Source organism: Mchenga conophoros, linkage group LG12, assembly GCF_057382185.1.
Source record: "Mchenga conophoros isolate Kocher_MC1m ecotype Shallow Benthic linkage group LG12, M_conophoros_male_GT1.1, whole genome shotgun sequence".
Classification (NCBI taxonomy): domain Eukaryota; kingdom Metazoa; phylum Chordata; class Actinopteri; order Cichliformes; family Cichlidae; genus Mchenga; species Mchenga conophoros.
This window is the reverse complement of record NC_140537.1, coordinates 33,369,655-33,381,670: the sequence shown is the minus strand read 5'-3', so window position 1 is coordinate 33,381,670 and position 12,016 is coordinate 33,369,655. Positions and strand designations below refer to the sequence as shown.

The following is a 12,016-nucleotide window of genomic DNA, read 5'->3' as shown; positions in this document are numbered from 1 at the left end:
ATAAATCTGGAGTCAAATGTAGTAACTAAAAAAAATATAAACGTACAGTTCTCAGTATTTTGTTGCTTGTTGATTCTGCTTTATGATTCAGCGGTATAGCTTCCTACTTTCAATATTGCATGTGAGGGTTTTCAGGCTGTTCAATGTAACTCTACTTCAAAAAAGGAAAAACATTGTTTTCCCCTTAAAAATATAAATAACATAATTCAGTGATAGTTATAGTTTATTTATTGCTAGATACTAGGGGACCTTCAAACATGTCAGTGTAATTCCAGTATTTCATCACTGAAAGCACCGGAGCTCCACTCCTTGTTTGGCTCTAGAAATTCCCCAATAGGAGGAGACGAGGGAGCGTATAAAACTCCTGCCAGTCAGGTCAGTCAGACAACTGCTAACAAAGCTCACTGACACTGAACTGAACTACAGGTTTCAACAGGTAAGCTGTCAATTTGTTGACAGTGTTAATGTGGAGCAGATTATAAGGAGGATCCTTTATAGAGTGTAGTTGTTTTTTGCTAAGGTTTCATTCATAGATTAAATTCACAAATTGGTGAAGCAAATGTCTATATTTCTTTAATGCATTATATAAAAATGTCATGTTTTTTTGGTTGAATAAGAAACAAAAATAAATAAAATAACTGATAAAAAGGTAGAAGACATATTTAGATAATGTGTGAGTGAATGAATGTGAGTATAATAGAAACTGTTTTTTGGGCTTTAGCAGATCTTAACTCAGTAAGAGATGGACTTCAAAATGAGCTACATGGCTGAGGAATGGAGCCTCAAGATGCCCAAGGGACTGGACTTGAAGGTTTTACATCATCCAGTGACAATGAAGAGTGTAGCCCACCTAATCATTGCCGTGAACCGGTTAATGACCAGCACGTCAGGGTCAGTGCTGAGCACAGACTTCCAGGATGAAAACCTGCTGCCCATCAGGTTGAAGAGCTTTTTGGAAGGTAATCACACAGACAAGACTTCATTTAAATAGTGGAAAAACACTGAACTATTATATTATATACTATTATCTATGTCTTTTCTCTGATCTAACTAAAGCCTTTGGTTTAAAACAGCATAACAACACAGTATTCAACCATGAACGTCTGTTTTTTTTTCCTCCCCAGAGGAGAGTATACTAGAGAGGACAGGTCCACCACCTCAGTTCACCAGCAGGGGTGAGATTGAGTGCACTGTGACTGACAGCCAAAAGAGGAGCTTGGTTCTGGTCCAAAGCAGCATGGAGCTCCATGCAGTGATGCTGCAGGGAGGCAGTGATGACCGCAAAGGTAACTACATGTGACACTTAGACGTTTAAATAGTTGAAAATAGTTGAAAATCGTTCTCGATGCAGAATCATCTGTTTTACATCATCCGTGTTGTTAGAAACATGAAGTAGAAAAGAACTAAAATGCCATAAAGTAGAAAGGATAGGTAACTTGAATTTATTAAATTGATTCAATTGTGCCTCTAACATTTTCCTGCTTACGTACGCTGCCATGATTTATTAAAATGACCCTGTATCCATCACTCTCTCCACAGTGCACCTGAACATGTCGACCTACGCGCACCCTACACCCATCGCTGAGACCAGGCCTGTCGCTCTGGGCATCAAAGGCACAAACCTCTATCTGTCTTGTCACGAGGATGACGACAAGCCAACCCTCCACCTGGAGGTAAACTTCTTTCAGGACTCTCACATGAAAAGCACACCATTTGTTATAATCTATAAGACACTGCACACATGTAGATGAATTAATATTTGATATCAGGCCTAATTTTGTTGACTGAAACTCTCTGACATGGATGTTTGCTCTTCTCAGGAGGTGACGGATAAAAACAGTCTGACAAGGATAAGCGCTGAAAGCGACATGGTGCGATTTCTCTTCTATAAACGCGACACTGGGCTCAGCATCAGCTCTCTCATGTCTGTCCGCTGCCCCAACTGGTACATCAGCACAGCGCAGGACGACGACCAGGTGGTGGAAGTGTGTCAGGAGACCGCCCCACGCTACAGAAGCTTCAACATCCAGCGCCAGAGTTAAAACCCATTAAGGATTCCCAAGATGAATTTTGGAGCTCTATTTGCGCTCCAGTTTGACCTTCTTAAAGTATGTGCTAGGTACATAAATTGGAATAATTAATGATGTAAAGTTACATCACAAGGTAGCATCATTGTGCTCTCTGAGCATCTGGTGTGTATTTATGTATTTATGTATTTATTTTTATTTCCATTTTTATATCTTATGTCTTATTTTTCTTTAGAGTTGATTGAAAGGTATTTGATATGTGAGACTTAAACTTCACATCAGTCTTTTTATGTGTTTAAACTGTGTACTATAAAATTTTCATGCAATGAGAAGGCTGTAGATTTAAGATGGAATGACGTACTGTAATACTCTTGTCTAAAGTTGACACATTGTTTTAAATCTTTTGTTCACCTTGTGTAAAAAAAAAAAGCTCTAATAATATGTTTCTTGCAAAGATCTAAAATAAAAAAATCAATATTTTCACAACTTCTGCTCTGACATGATAACTGTTAAATAAGAGGAACTTCTCCTTGTACTATACCTGCTTTTATAAATGTCTAGTACTCCAAGTGTTTAAATAATTAACCCAAAACTGATATATTTTCACAAGTCTATACAAATCCTAATTTGAATTTGAATTTTAAAAAATAATTAATAAAGGAGTGCGTCACTAGAGGTGCGCAGCTGCATTTTAAATTAACTGAAGCCGGTAAAGAGAAGAGTGTTGGAGGCCCAAGTAGAGGGAGTTACAGTCGTCCAATCTGGATGTGATGAATGCGTGGATAATCTTTTCAAGGTCCTAGGAAGGAACGGCTTTGCTTTAGATATCTGACGCAACTGGCAGAAGCTGTTTTTTCCCACAGTGGAGAGCTGTTTCTCAAGTTTAAAAGAGCCATCCAGGAACACTCCGAGGTTTCTTACAGTGAGCGAGAGATGGCTAGCGAGAGGGCCAAGGGCATCAGCTAACTGGTCTAGCGGAGTGTGACTACCAAAGACTTCGATTTCAGTCTTATTCTCGTTCAATGTAAGAAAATTATGTGACAACCAAATTTTAACTTCATGCAAACAGTTGAACAGATGTTGCAAAGAAGCAGACACGTCAGATTTCAAAGGTGAATAAATCTGGATATCATCGGCATAACAGTGAAAGGAGATGTTGTATTTTTAAAAAATTAATCCCAACGGCAACATGTACAAAGAGAAAAGAGCGGGACCGAGCACGGACCCTTGAGGTCCCATAGCAGCAGAGAACGACCTCTCTGAGAGATAGGATTTAAACCAAGTTAAAACCGTACCTTTGAGACCAACATCATGTTCCAATCTTGATAGAAGAATGTTGTGGTTAACCATGTTAAAAGCAGCAGTCAAGTCAAGTAAAACTAAAACCACGGAATAGAGGTTTAAAACCAGACTGAAACTTTTCATTAATACCATTTGCATCTAAGTTATAGATCTTAAATTCTGTGTTGGAATCTTAACAGTTTGTTTACAACCACAAATCTAATGCTCCTGTTGCTACTAGAACCTCTTTAGGTTTCTCTTCCTAAAATAAATAATTGCTGTTCTTCGCTGACACTTTTGTTAATTCTTCTTTTATTCCAGTTCTTTTCCTTTCATCTTGTCTCTCTGTTTTGTTTTCTGTCTGTATCTTAAGTTCATATGTCTTAGTCCTGGTCTCAGTCTTCAGTATTTCCAGTCTTATGATCTCTTGTCTCATGTGCTTTAGGTTTAGTTCTGCTTCTTTTGTCGCTTTATCTGTTTATCTGGTTAGTTTCAGTTATACTTCCACCTGCTGCCTTTTCCCTTGTTATCCTGTGTGTGAATATATTGTCTGAGTCTCCTCTGATCCTTTTGTCATGCTCTCCCTCAGAGCTGGATTCCTCTTGGTTTTGTGTTTCCCTAGAAAATGTATAATTCTGGTTTCCTTCTTTTTGATCTGCATTATTTTTTTTTTACCTTGTTTGAGCTCAGCATACTTTTAAGTTTAGTTCTAGTTTTTCTTCTGAGCGCTGCATTTCTGGGTGCAGCTACTGCCTGACACACAGCCGACTTCGACTGTTTTTTTATTTTGTCTTTCTGGGAAGCAGTTTGTAAGCCTGAAAATTACTATGAAAATAAACATTGTTATTTGTTATTTTTATAGATAATTGTAGCATTTTTATTCATGAGGAAATCCACTGACAAGGATTGAAATTATTTCAAACAAACGAAGCCTTATTGCCAGTGTTGGGGTTGAAGTAATGCAGCATGTTACTTGATTACTCCATAGAGAAAGTAATTTGTTACACTACTCATTACACTATTTTCTTTGAATGACTTAAAACCCATTTTCACATAATTACCAGTTAACAACATAAACCTTGGGCTACAATCCCACACATGGACACAAACCCTATCCTAATGAGGACAAACATCTTTGTATTAGTGTTTACTGTTGGGTTCATTCTTGAGAAGGAGAAGACAAATATGCTCAAAGTGCATTTTCTTCAATTTATTAAGCAGTTGAAGGTTAAGTAAAAAATCTTTATTATGTGTGATGAACAGGATACTAAGCCACAGTTCTTCTTACTTGGCTGTGATCCAGCGCTTCAGCTCATGCTTCTTCTTCTGCAGCTTTCTGGGCCTTATTTGGAAACACCGCTTCACCCATCACCATGGCAACCACCTCTTACCCTCCAGTCAGACCTGCATAGAGAGAAGAAGAGAAGGGGGGGGCTTTTTCTTAACCTGAAATTTACAGCCTTGTCTTCTCTAACAGTGTCAGGCTAACGGTGTGTTCACACCGAACGCGATAGATGCGATAGGCCTCCACTAGTGAGGCAGCCCTCCCAATCGAAATTTCTCTCTTTGGGGCCTTTCTCTGTAATGTCTAATGTTGTCTGTGTGTAGCAATCTACTTCTAAAACTACTCTATAATACTTAACTGTGTGGTAAGTATAAAACATGTGTGTGATGTAATTATGACGTAGTTGTGAGACATATAATAATGAGGTATATTTGTATTAAAGATGACTAAATTCCAACATTACGTATGAACATAAAACACAAGGCAAATATGGAAACCAGCCCAAAGACACCTCAAAGCAATCGCAACAGTGATTGAACAGGTAGAAACAGAGCTGCTTTTATTACCTGTTGAAGTTCAGGGTCTGACTGCTGGGCTGGGGTTGGCATTTACTCAGCTTTAACATCACTCTGGGTTCTTGGCTATATTTGTGTTAGCATGCTGCCTGTGCAGATGCTAGCAAAGAGCCCAAGTTGTGGCTGTTTCTGTCCTGGATGAAGTTTGCACTTGAACGTTTCATTTTGTACAATAGAAATAAAGTTATACAAAGAAGTTATAGTTATACAATGAAAAACAGAAACTATTGCTGCACATGTTAACAACCCCATTCAACAACAAAATCCATTTTATAATAGGTAAATTGTGTTTACCCAGACCTCCTTCTTTCCAGCCACCTCCTCCAGCTTGTCTGGGGAAACACCAAGGTGGTCCCAGGCCAGCCGAGAGATGTAATCGCTCCAGCGTGTCCTGGCTCTGCCCTGGGCCTCCTGCTGGTGGGACATGCCCGGAACACCTCACCCAGGAGGCGCCCAGGAGGCATCTTTATCAGATGCCTGAACCACCTCAGCTGGCTCCGGTTCTACTGTGAGCCCCTCCCAGATGGCTGACCTTCTCACTCACTCTTTCTATCTCTCTCACTCTTCTCAATCTCTACGGCAGAGGCCAGCCACCCTTCACCTCCTGGCCACCACCCGACTCACAATGAACCCTAACCTCCTGCGGTGGTGGGCCTGCAGGAAGATGGGCCCATGTCCGTTTTTTGGGTGGTGCCCGGCCGGGCTTGGCCACCAGATGCTCACCCTCAGGGACCCTCCCCAGGTCTGGCTCCTGAGTGGAGCCCCGGTAACCCTATCCTGGGCAGGGTAAACTGTTCCCTCGGTGGTCTTCTAATAGGGGTCTTCTGAATGGCTCTTTGTGTCGTCCCCCACCCAGGACCAATTTGCCATGACAGACCCTACCAGGGCACAAAACATAGCCCCTGGGATCCCTGGGACACACAAACCCCTCCACCATGAGTAGGTAGCAATTTGCGTAGGAGGACCCAATTCCTTTCATCTTATTTCTCCTAGTTAACCATTGTTGCCTGGCCTGTAAGAAAATTGATGAGAAAAGTCTGCTTCCGCTGTGCTGCAGAGTTTTAAGGGCCATAAATAAAAACTCTGTCACCCAACACCTGTCCATATACCCAGCCAACAACAGTTGAGGTAATGTAAAGAGAGGAGAGTATACAACATGCCAGATAACAGACAACCTTGCCTAATACCTCTCCAGACAGGGAGATGTAAAGAGAGGAACTAGTTTAGGACATCCAAACCACAAATGTTGCAAGGTCTCCTCAGCTTGAAAAAAATACAAGCTTATAATCTTTGACTGTCTGCTCTACCACCTGTGGCTCAGGTGGTAGAGCAGATAGCCAGTCTGCTTGCCAAATATCCTTGGGAAGGTACTAACCCCAAGTTGCTCTCCAATGCAGCCATCAGAATATGAATATGTGTGAATGTTAGATAGAAACACTTAGACAGAAAGAGTATTTAAAAAAAGTGCTGGTGTGAATGAGTCAAGTTGTGTAAATCACTTTGAGAGCTCAGTTAGCTTAGATATAAGAACCAGTCCATATTTACAGTGACTACGTCCCTTTAAAACCCAAACCATGAAATAACTGCCAGAAATCTTCATCTTTTGATAATGGAGTGTTTGTTGAACCCCAAGACAAAATATATATAAAAATATATCAAATTTTAATCTGCATATGAGTTTTAATTTGTATCACATTTGCTACATAACCCATATTTTTGCAATTTAGTCATTAAAAATGTTTCATGCAATTTAGATCATTTTTTGAGGGTAAAAAAAAGTCATGCTGATGATGTAGAAGTCTCAAAAACTCACAAAAACACATGTAGCAGATACGATACACTTGGCTTTAATTAAGCGCCATATGTCTGTTTGTGGTAACTCACCTGTGCGCTATCCTCAACTAGAGATCTAGGGCCCCCTGGATTTTTTTCATAGGGGTGGCCATGGGAGCCACTAAAAATATTGGGGTGGCATACCAAAGCCGAACCGTGCAGGGGCTCAGCGAATGGGAAGAGGTGATGGAAATTGTGAGTGACATACAAAGTGACACAATACGAATGAGAAAAATTGTATATGCAAGAATAAATAACAAATTATTGTTTCAACTCACTGTAAGATGTCTTCCTCTCTCTCTTGCGCCCACGTTTATTAAAAATATTATGAACATAGGACACGGGGGGTGGCGGCTAGTGAGTCTCTGCAAAACCCACACTAGGCACTTGCCAAACGAATCCAGGAAGGGCAGCCACCACTTCCTCCACCAACTTCCGTAGGACAGACAATGACTTAGGAACTGGCAGAACCGGCTGAAGACAGCAGCAGTTTTCCGCTGCTCTCCTGATCTCAGCACTGCCAGTTTTGTCAGGTCAGATGTTGCTAGGACTCTTTGCATGGTAACAAATGCTACAATTATTGATGCTAATAGAACCAAGCAAGCTAGACTGAATAAGAGGGTTGAAGAACAGGGGGTCTTCCCCCTGCTGGCATAAACCTCAGAGCAGAATCTTTTAACACATAACACTTTGGTTCAGAGTGGTAGAAGGATGAAATCCCTGAGATGTCCGTACCAGTCATCATTTCGATCCACATCTGTGGTTTGGGGTATAAGAAATGCTGAGCAGTCTGAAGACAAAAAGACCTAATGCAATTTTTTATGTCAATGAGTCGCTGTCCACCTTCCCACAGAGGTAACAAAAGTGCTTTGGTAAAAGTTGCCAAAAAAGGCAACCAGTCTCTTCTCTATTTCCTGCATCAGTGTATGTGAAGGCAGGAGCAGGAGCATACGGCATGGCAGATAACAGACAACCATCCCTAATGACTCTCCAGACAGGGACTGGTCTGCTGAGTCCCCTCCTATCTTCAACAAAACAGCAACTCAAAGCATGAAATATTGTTTTTTCCACAAACCTGCATCTTGAAGTGTCCTAAACAAATAATCCACTCTATCAAAAGGTTTTTCTTGATCTAACCAAAAAATCCAGCTTTTGAAGATGGAATTTTGACTTTAGATCACAGATTTAGACAGATCTAATTTGGCTCCAGTCATTTCCCAGCTCGTGACATTTGGATCCATTCACAGCAGCTTATTTTAGATTTACAATCTGTCTTCCTTATCTAAAATATTTCATCCTTTCAAAACTGTACTGAAATATCCTAAATCTGTAAAAGCCATTTGAGACATTTGTAATATGCTTAAATTTATGATAAATCTTTCCTTTTTTAGTTAAATATAAAACAGTGACTGTCAGGAAGCCCTCATCTATCAGTGAGGGCTGATATAGAAGCTTAAACTGGGAACATTAAAGCAGAGGGTTTTCTGTCTTTTTATTCAGTAATGGCAGAGATAATAAAATTCTTTATTATTATTTTTTGGAGTTAAAGTGAAAGTTAAAAAAAAATAGGCTAAAATGGTTGCAAACAGTGGGTTTTTTTGTCTTTTGGTTTTTGACGTCAAAACACTGATGTAAACTTTAGCCTGAGCGTGATAAACGTGCCTGACACACTCACTCATGTCCCAACAAGCAAATCTAGAGTTATTTAAGCACTGTTACACAACTCCACCTAGGAAGTGTACTGGAATTTTTTTTATCACATTAAAATACCCCATTAAAATTTTTTAAAGACGTATGAAGAAAGTTTTTAAATTTCATATGATGAGTTTTCACCTGCTTTCTTGAATTTTTTGTTATTTCTCAAAGATGAGGCAATTTTTAGTCCTGTGTCATGGTGCTGTCGGTCATTGCTCTATTTTAATAGTAGATAGTCTGTATATAACAATGGACATGTCAATTCCGTTAAATTTTATCTATAGAGCAAAAATCACAACAACATTTACCTTAAAGCGCAGTTGTTTTGATGATCTGGGAATGATGGCTGCTCATGTATGAATCTGACTGAGAAATCAAGAGACACTTAATGCTCACAGAGCAGTGACTTGTTACTCCTCTCATCCATCGCATGCAATGCAGCGAAGCGTGTTCGGACCACCACTCAATAAATGCATGGAAAACCCCACTAGGGTTTAAATACCTGGGACTCTTCAACAGTTGGTTTTTAGAACTGAGAAAGCCTCTGGGATGAGAGGTGAAAGTGCTTCACAAACCTTAAACAAGGCTAGTTGCTTACTTACTTACTTAGACTATCATGTCCTGGATATTCATCAAACCTACACAGGCATTCGGGTGAACGTTTGATGGAGTACTGCTGTGTGATCGAGTGAAAGTGCTTTTAATACCTAAAACGAATATAGAGGTACTTTATAATTGCCAGTCTATTTATCCTTTACTTATGACTCTTCTGTGCAGATGCTTCAAGCTGTTGCTTCACCGCCGACAACCTGTACAACTCCACTATTGCATCATAATGACGTATGTGTTGTATGCAATACGAAAGTTCCCTGATGCGGGGATTTAAAAACCCTGCCAGACAGCACAGTCGGGCAGAACAACACTGACAGAACAACAGTGAACACAGCACATTGAAACAGCTTCTGATCTACAAATTTCAACAGGTAAGCTCACTTACAATGTTCGTTTGGTTTTTTGACAGTGTTCATCTTGAGCAAAGAAGATCCTTGCTTTGTAACAGTAGAGAGCAATTTTTTAAAAATGCTATAAAAATGTAAATAGTAACAGAAACAAAATAAAGAAAGTATAAGATGAGTAGAAGTTCTGCTGAAAATCCAGCTGTGAGGATAATACAAATTATTTTCTGTGCTTTAGCAGATCTTAACTCAGTAAAAGATGGACTTCGAAATGAGCTACATGGCTGAGGAATGGAGCCTCAAGATGCCCAAGGGACTGGACTTGGAAGTTTCCCATCATCCAGTGACAATGAAGAGTGTGGTCAACCTCATCATTGCCATGGAGAGGTTAAAGACCAGCAAGTCAGAGCCAGTGCTGAGCACAGACTTCCAGGATGAAAACCTGCTTTCCATCATGCTGGAGAGCATTGTGGAAGGTAATCACAAGTTTAATACTGGAAAAACTCATAATGAGCCATTATCTCTTCTATAAAATATGAATTAGGTTTAGCTATTTTGAATTCTCTTTAGATTAATACACAAATAGTGTATCTTTCCATTTTACCATCCTAGTCATAAGTAGACAGAAATCTAGTTTAACACCATATTCAACCATGCATGTCTGTTTTTGTCCCAGAGCATAGTGTGATCGAGAGGACAGGTGCACCACCTCAGTTCACCAGCAGGGATGAGATTGAGTGCACTGTGACTGACAGCCAAAAGAGGAGCTTGGTTCTGGTCCAAAGCAGCATGGAGCTCCATGCAGTGATGCTGCAGGGAGGCAGTGATGACCGCAAAGGTAACTACATGTGACACTTAGACGTTTAAATAGTTGAAAATCATTAAAAATATTCAATCATCATCCGTGTTGTTAGAAACATGAAGTAGAAAAGAACTAAAATGCCATAAAGTAGAAAGGATAGGTAGCTTGAATTTATTAAATTGATTCAATTGTGCCTCTAACATTTTCCTGCTTACGTACGCTGCCATGATTTATTAAAATGACCCTGTATCCATCACTCTCTCCACAGTGCACCTGAACATGTCGACCTACGCGCACCCTACACCCATCGCTGAGACCAGGCCTGTCGCTCTGGGCATCAAAGGCACAAACCTCTATCTGTCTTGTCACGAGGATGACGACAAGCCAACCCTCCACCTGGAGGTAAACTTCTTTCAGGAATCTCACATGAAAAGCACACCATTTGTTATAATCTATAAGACACTGCACACATATAGGTGAATTAATATTTGATATCAGGCCTAATTTTGTTGACTGAAACTCTCTGACATGGATGTTTGCTCTTCTCAGGAGGTGACGGATAAAAACAGTCTGACAAGGATAAGCGCTGAAAGCGACATGGTGCGATTTCTCTTCTATAAACGTGACACTGGGCTCAGCATCAGCTCTCTCATGTCTGTCCGCTGCCCCAACTGGTACATCAGCACAGCGCAGGACGACGACCAGGTGGTGGAAGTGTGTCAGGAGACCGCCCCACGCTACAGAAGCTTCAACATCCAGCGCCAGAGTTAAAACCCATTAAGGATTCCCAAGATGAATTTTGGAGCTCTATTTGCGCTCCAGTTTGACCTTCTTAAAGTATGTGCTAGGTACATAAATTGGAATAATTAATGATGTAAAGTTACATCACAAGGTAGCATCATTGTGCTCTCTGAGCATCTGGTGTGTATTTATGTATTTATGTATTTATTTTTATTTCCATTTTTATATCTTATGTCTTATTTTTCTTTAGAGTTGATTGAAAGGTATTTGATATGTGAGACTTAAACTTCACATCAGTCTTTTTATGTGTTTAAACTGTGTACTATAAAATTTTCATGCAATGAGAAGGCTGTAGATTTAAGATGGAATGACGTACTGTAATACTCTTGTCTAAAGTTGACACATTGTTTTAAATCTTTTGTTCACCTTGTGTAAAAAAAAAAAGCTCTAATAATATGTTTCTTGCAAAGATCTAAAATAAAAAAATCAATATTTTCACAACTTCTGCTCTGACATGATAACTGTTAAATAAGAGGAACTTCTCCTTGTACTATACCTGCTTTTATAAATGTCTAGTACTCCAAGTGTTTAAATAATTAACCCAAAACTGATATATTTTCACAAGTCTATACAAATCCTAATTTGAATTTGAATTTTAAAAAATAATTAATAAAGGAGTGCGTCACTAGAGGTGCGCAGCTGCATTTTAAATTAACTGAAGCCGGTAAAGAGAAGAGTGTTGGAGGCCCAAGTAGAGGGAGTTACAGTCGTCCAATCTGGATGTGATAAATGCGTGGATAATCTTTTCAAGGTCCTTTAAA

The 12,016-nt window shown here is 39.7% G+C and overlaps 2 protein-coding genes across 4 annotated transcripts; both read left to right on the top strand.

Moving 5' to 3' along the window:
• The first annotated feature begins 348 nt into the window (after positions 1–348).
• LOC146563048 (interleukin-1 beta-like) lies at positions 349–2,529 on the top strand. Of its 2 annotated transcripts, none has more exons than XM_085295399.1 (5): positions 349–436; positions 722–959; positions 1,125–1,286; positions 1,540–1,673; positions 1,821–2,529. In XM_085295399.1, the coding sequence occupies exons 2-5, from the start codon at positions 743–745 to the stop codon at positions 2,040–2,042; spliced, it is 735 nt and encodes a 244-aa protein (XP_085151525.1). In that variant the 5' UTR covers positions 349–436; positions 722–742; the 3' UTR covers positions 2,043–2,529. The 2 variants fall into 2 exon arrangements, with proteins under 2 accessions (XP_085151525.1, XP_085151526.1); XM_085295400.1 differs by having other exon boundaries at positions 394–436; positions 725–959.
• A 7,026-nt stretch (positions 2,530–9,555) lies between these two features.
• LOC146563047 (interleukin-1 beta-like) lies at positions 9,556–11,715 on the top strand. Of its 2 annotated transcripts, none has more exons than XM_085295397.1 (5): positions 9,556–9,679; positions 9,891–10,128; positions 10,329–10,490; positions 10,723–10,856; positions 11,004–11,715. In XM_085295397.1, exons 2-5 carry the CDS (start codon positions 9,912–9,914, stop codon positions 11,223–11,225), a joined length of 735 nt encoding a protein of 244 aa, XP_085151523.1. In that variant the 5' UTR covers positions 9,556–9,679; positions 9,891–9,911; the 3' UTR covers positions 11,226–11,715. The 2 variants fall into 2 exon arrangements, with proteins under 2 accessions (XP_085151523.1, XP_085151524.1); XM_085295398.1 differs by having other exon boundaries at positions 9,612–9,679; positions 9,894–10,128.
• The last annotated feature ends 301 nt before the right edge of the window (positions 11,716–12,016 follow it).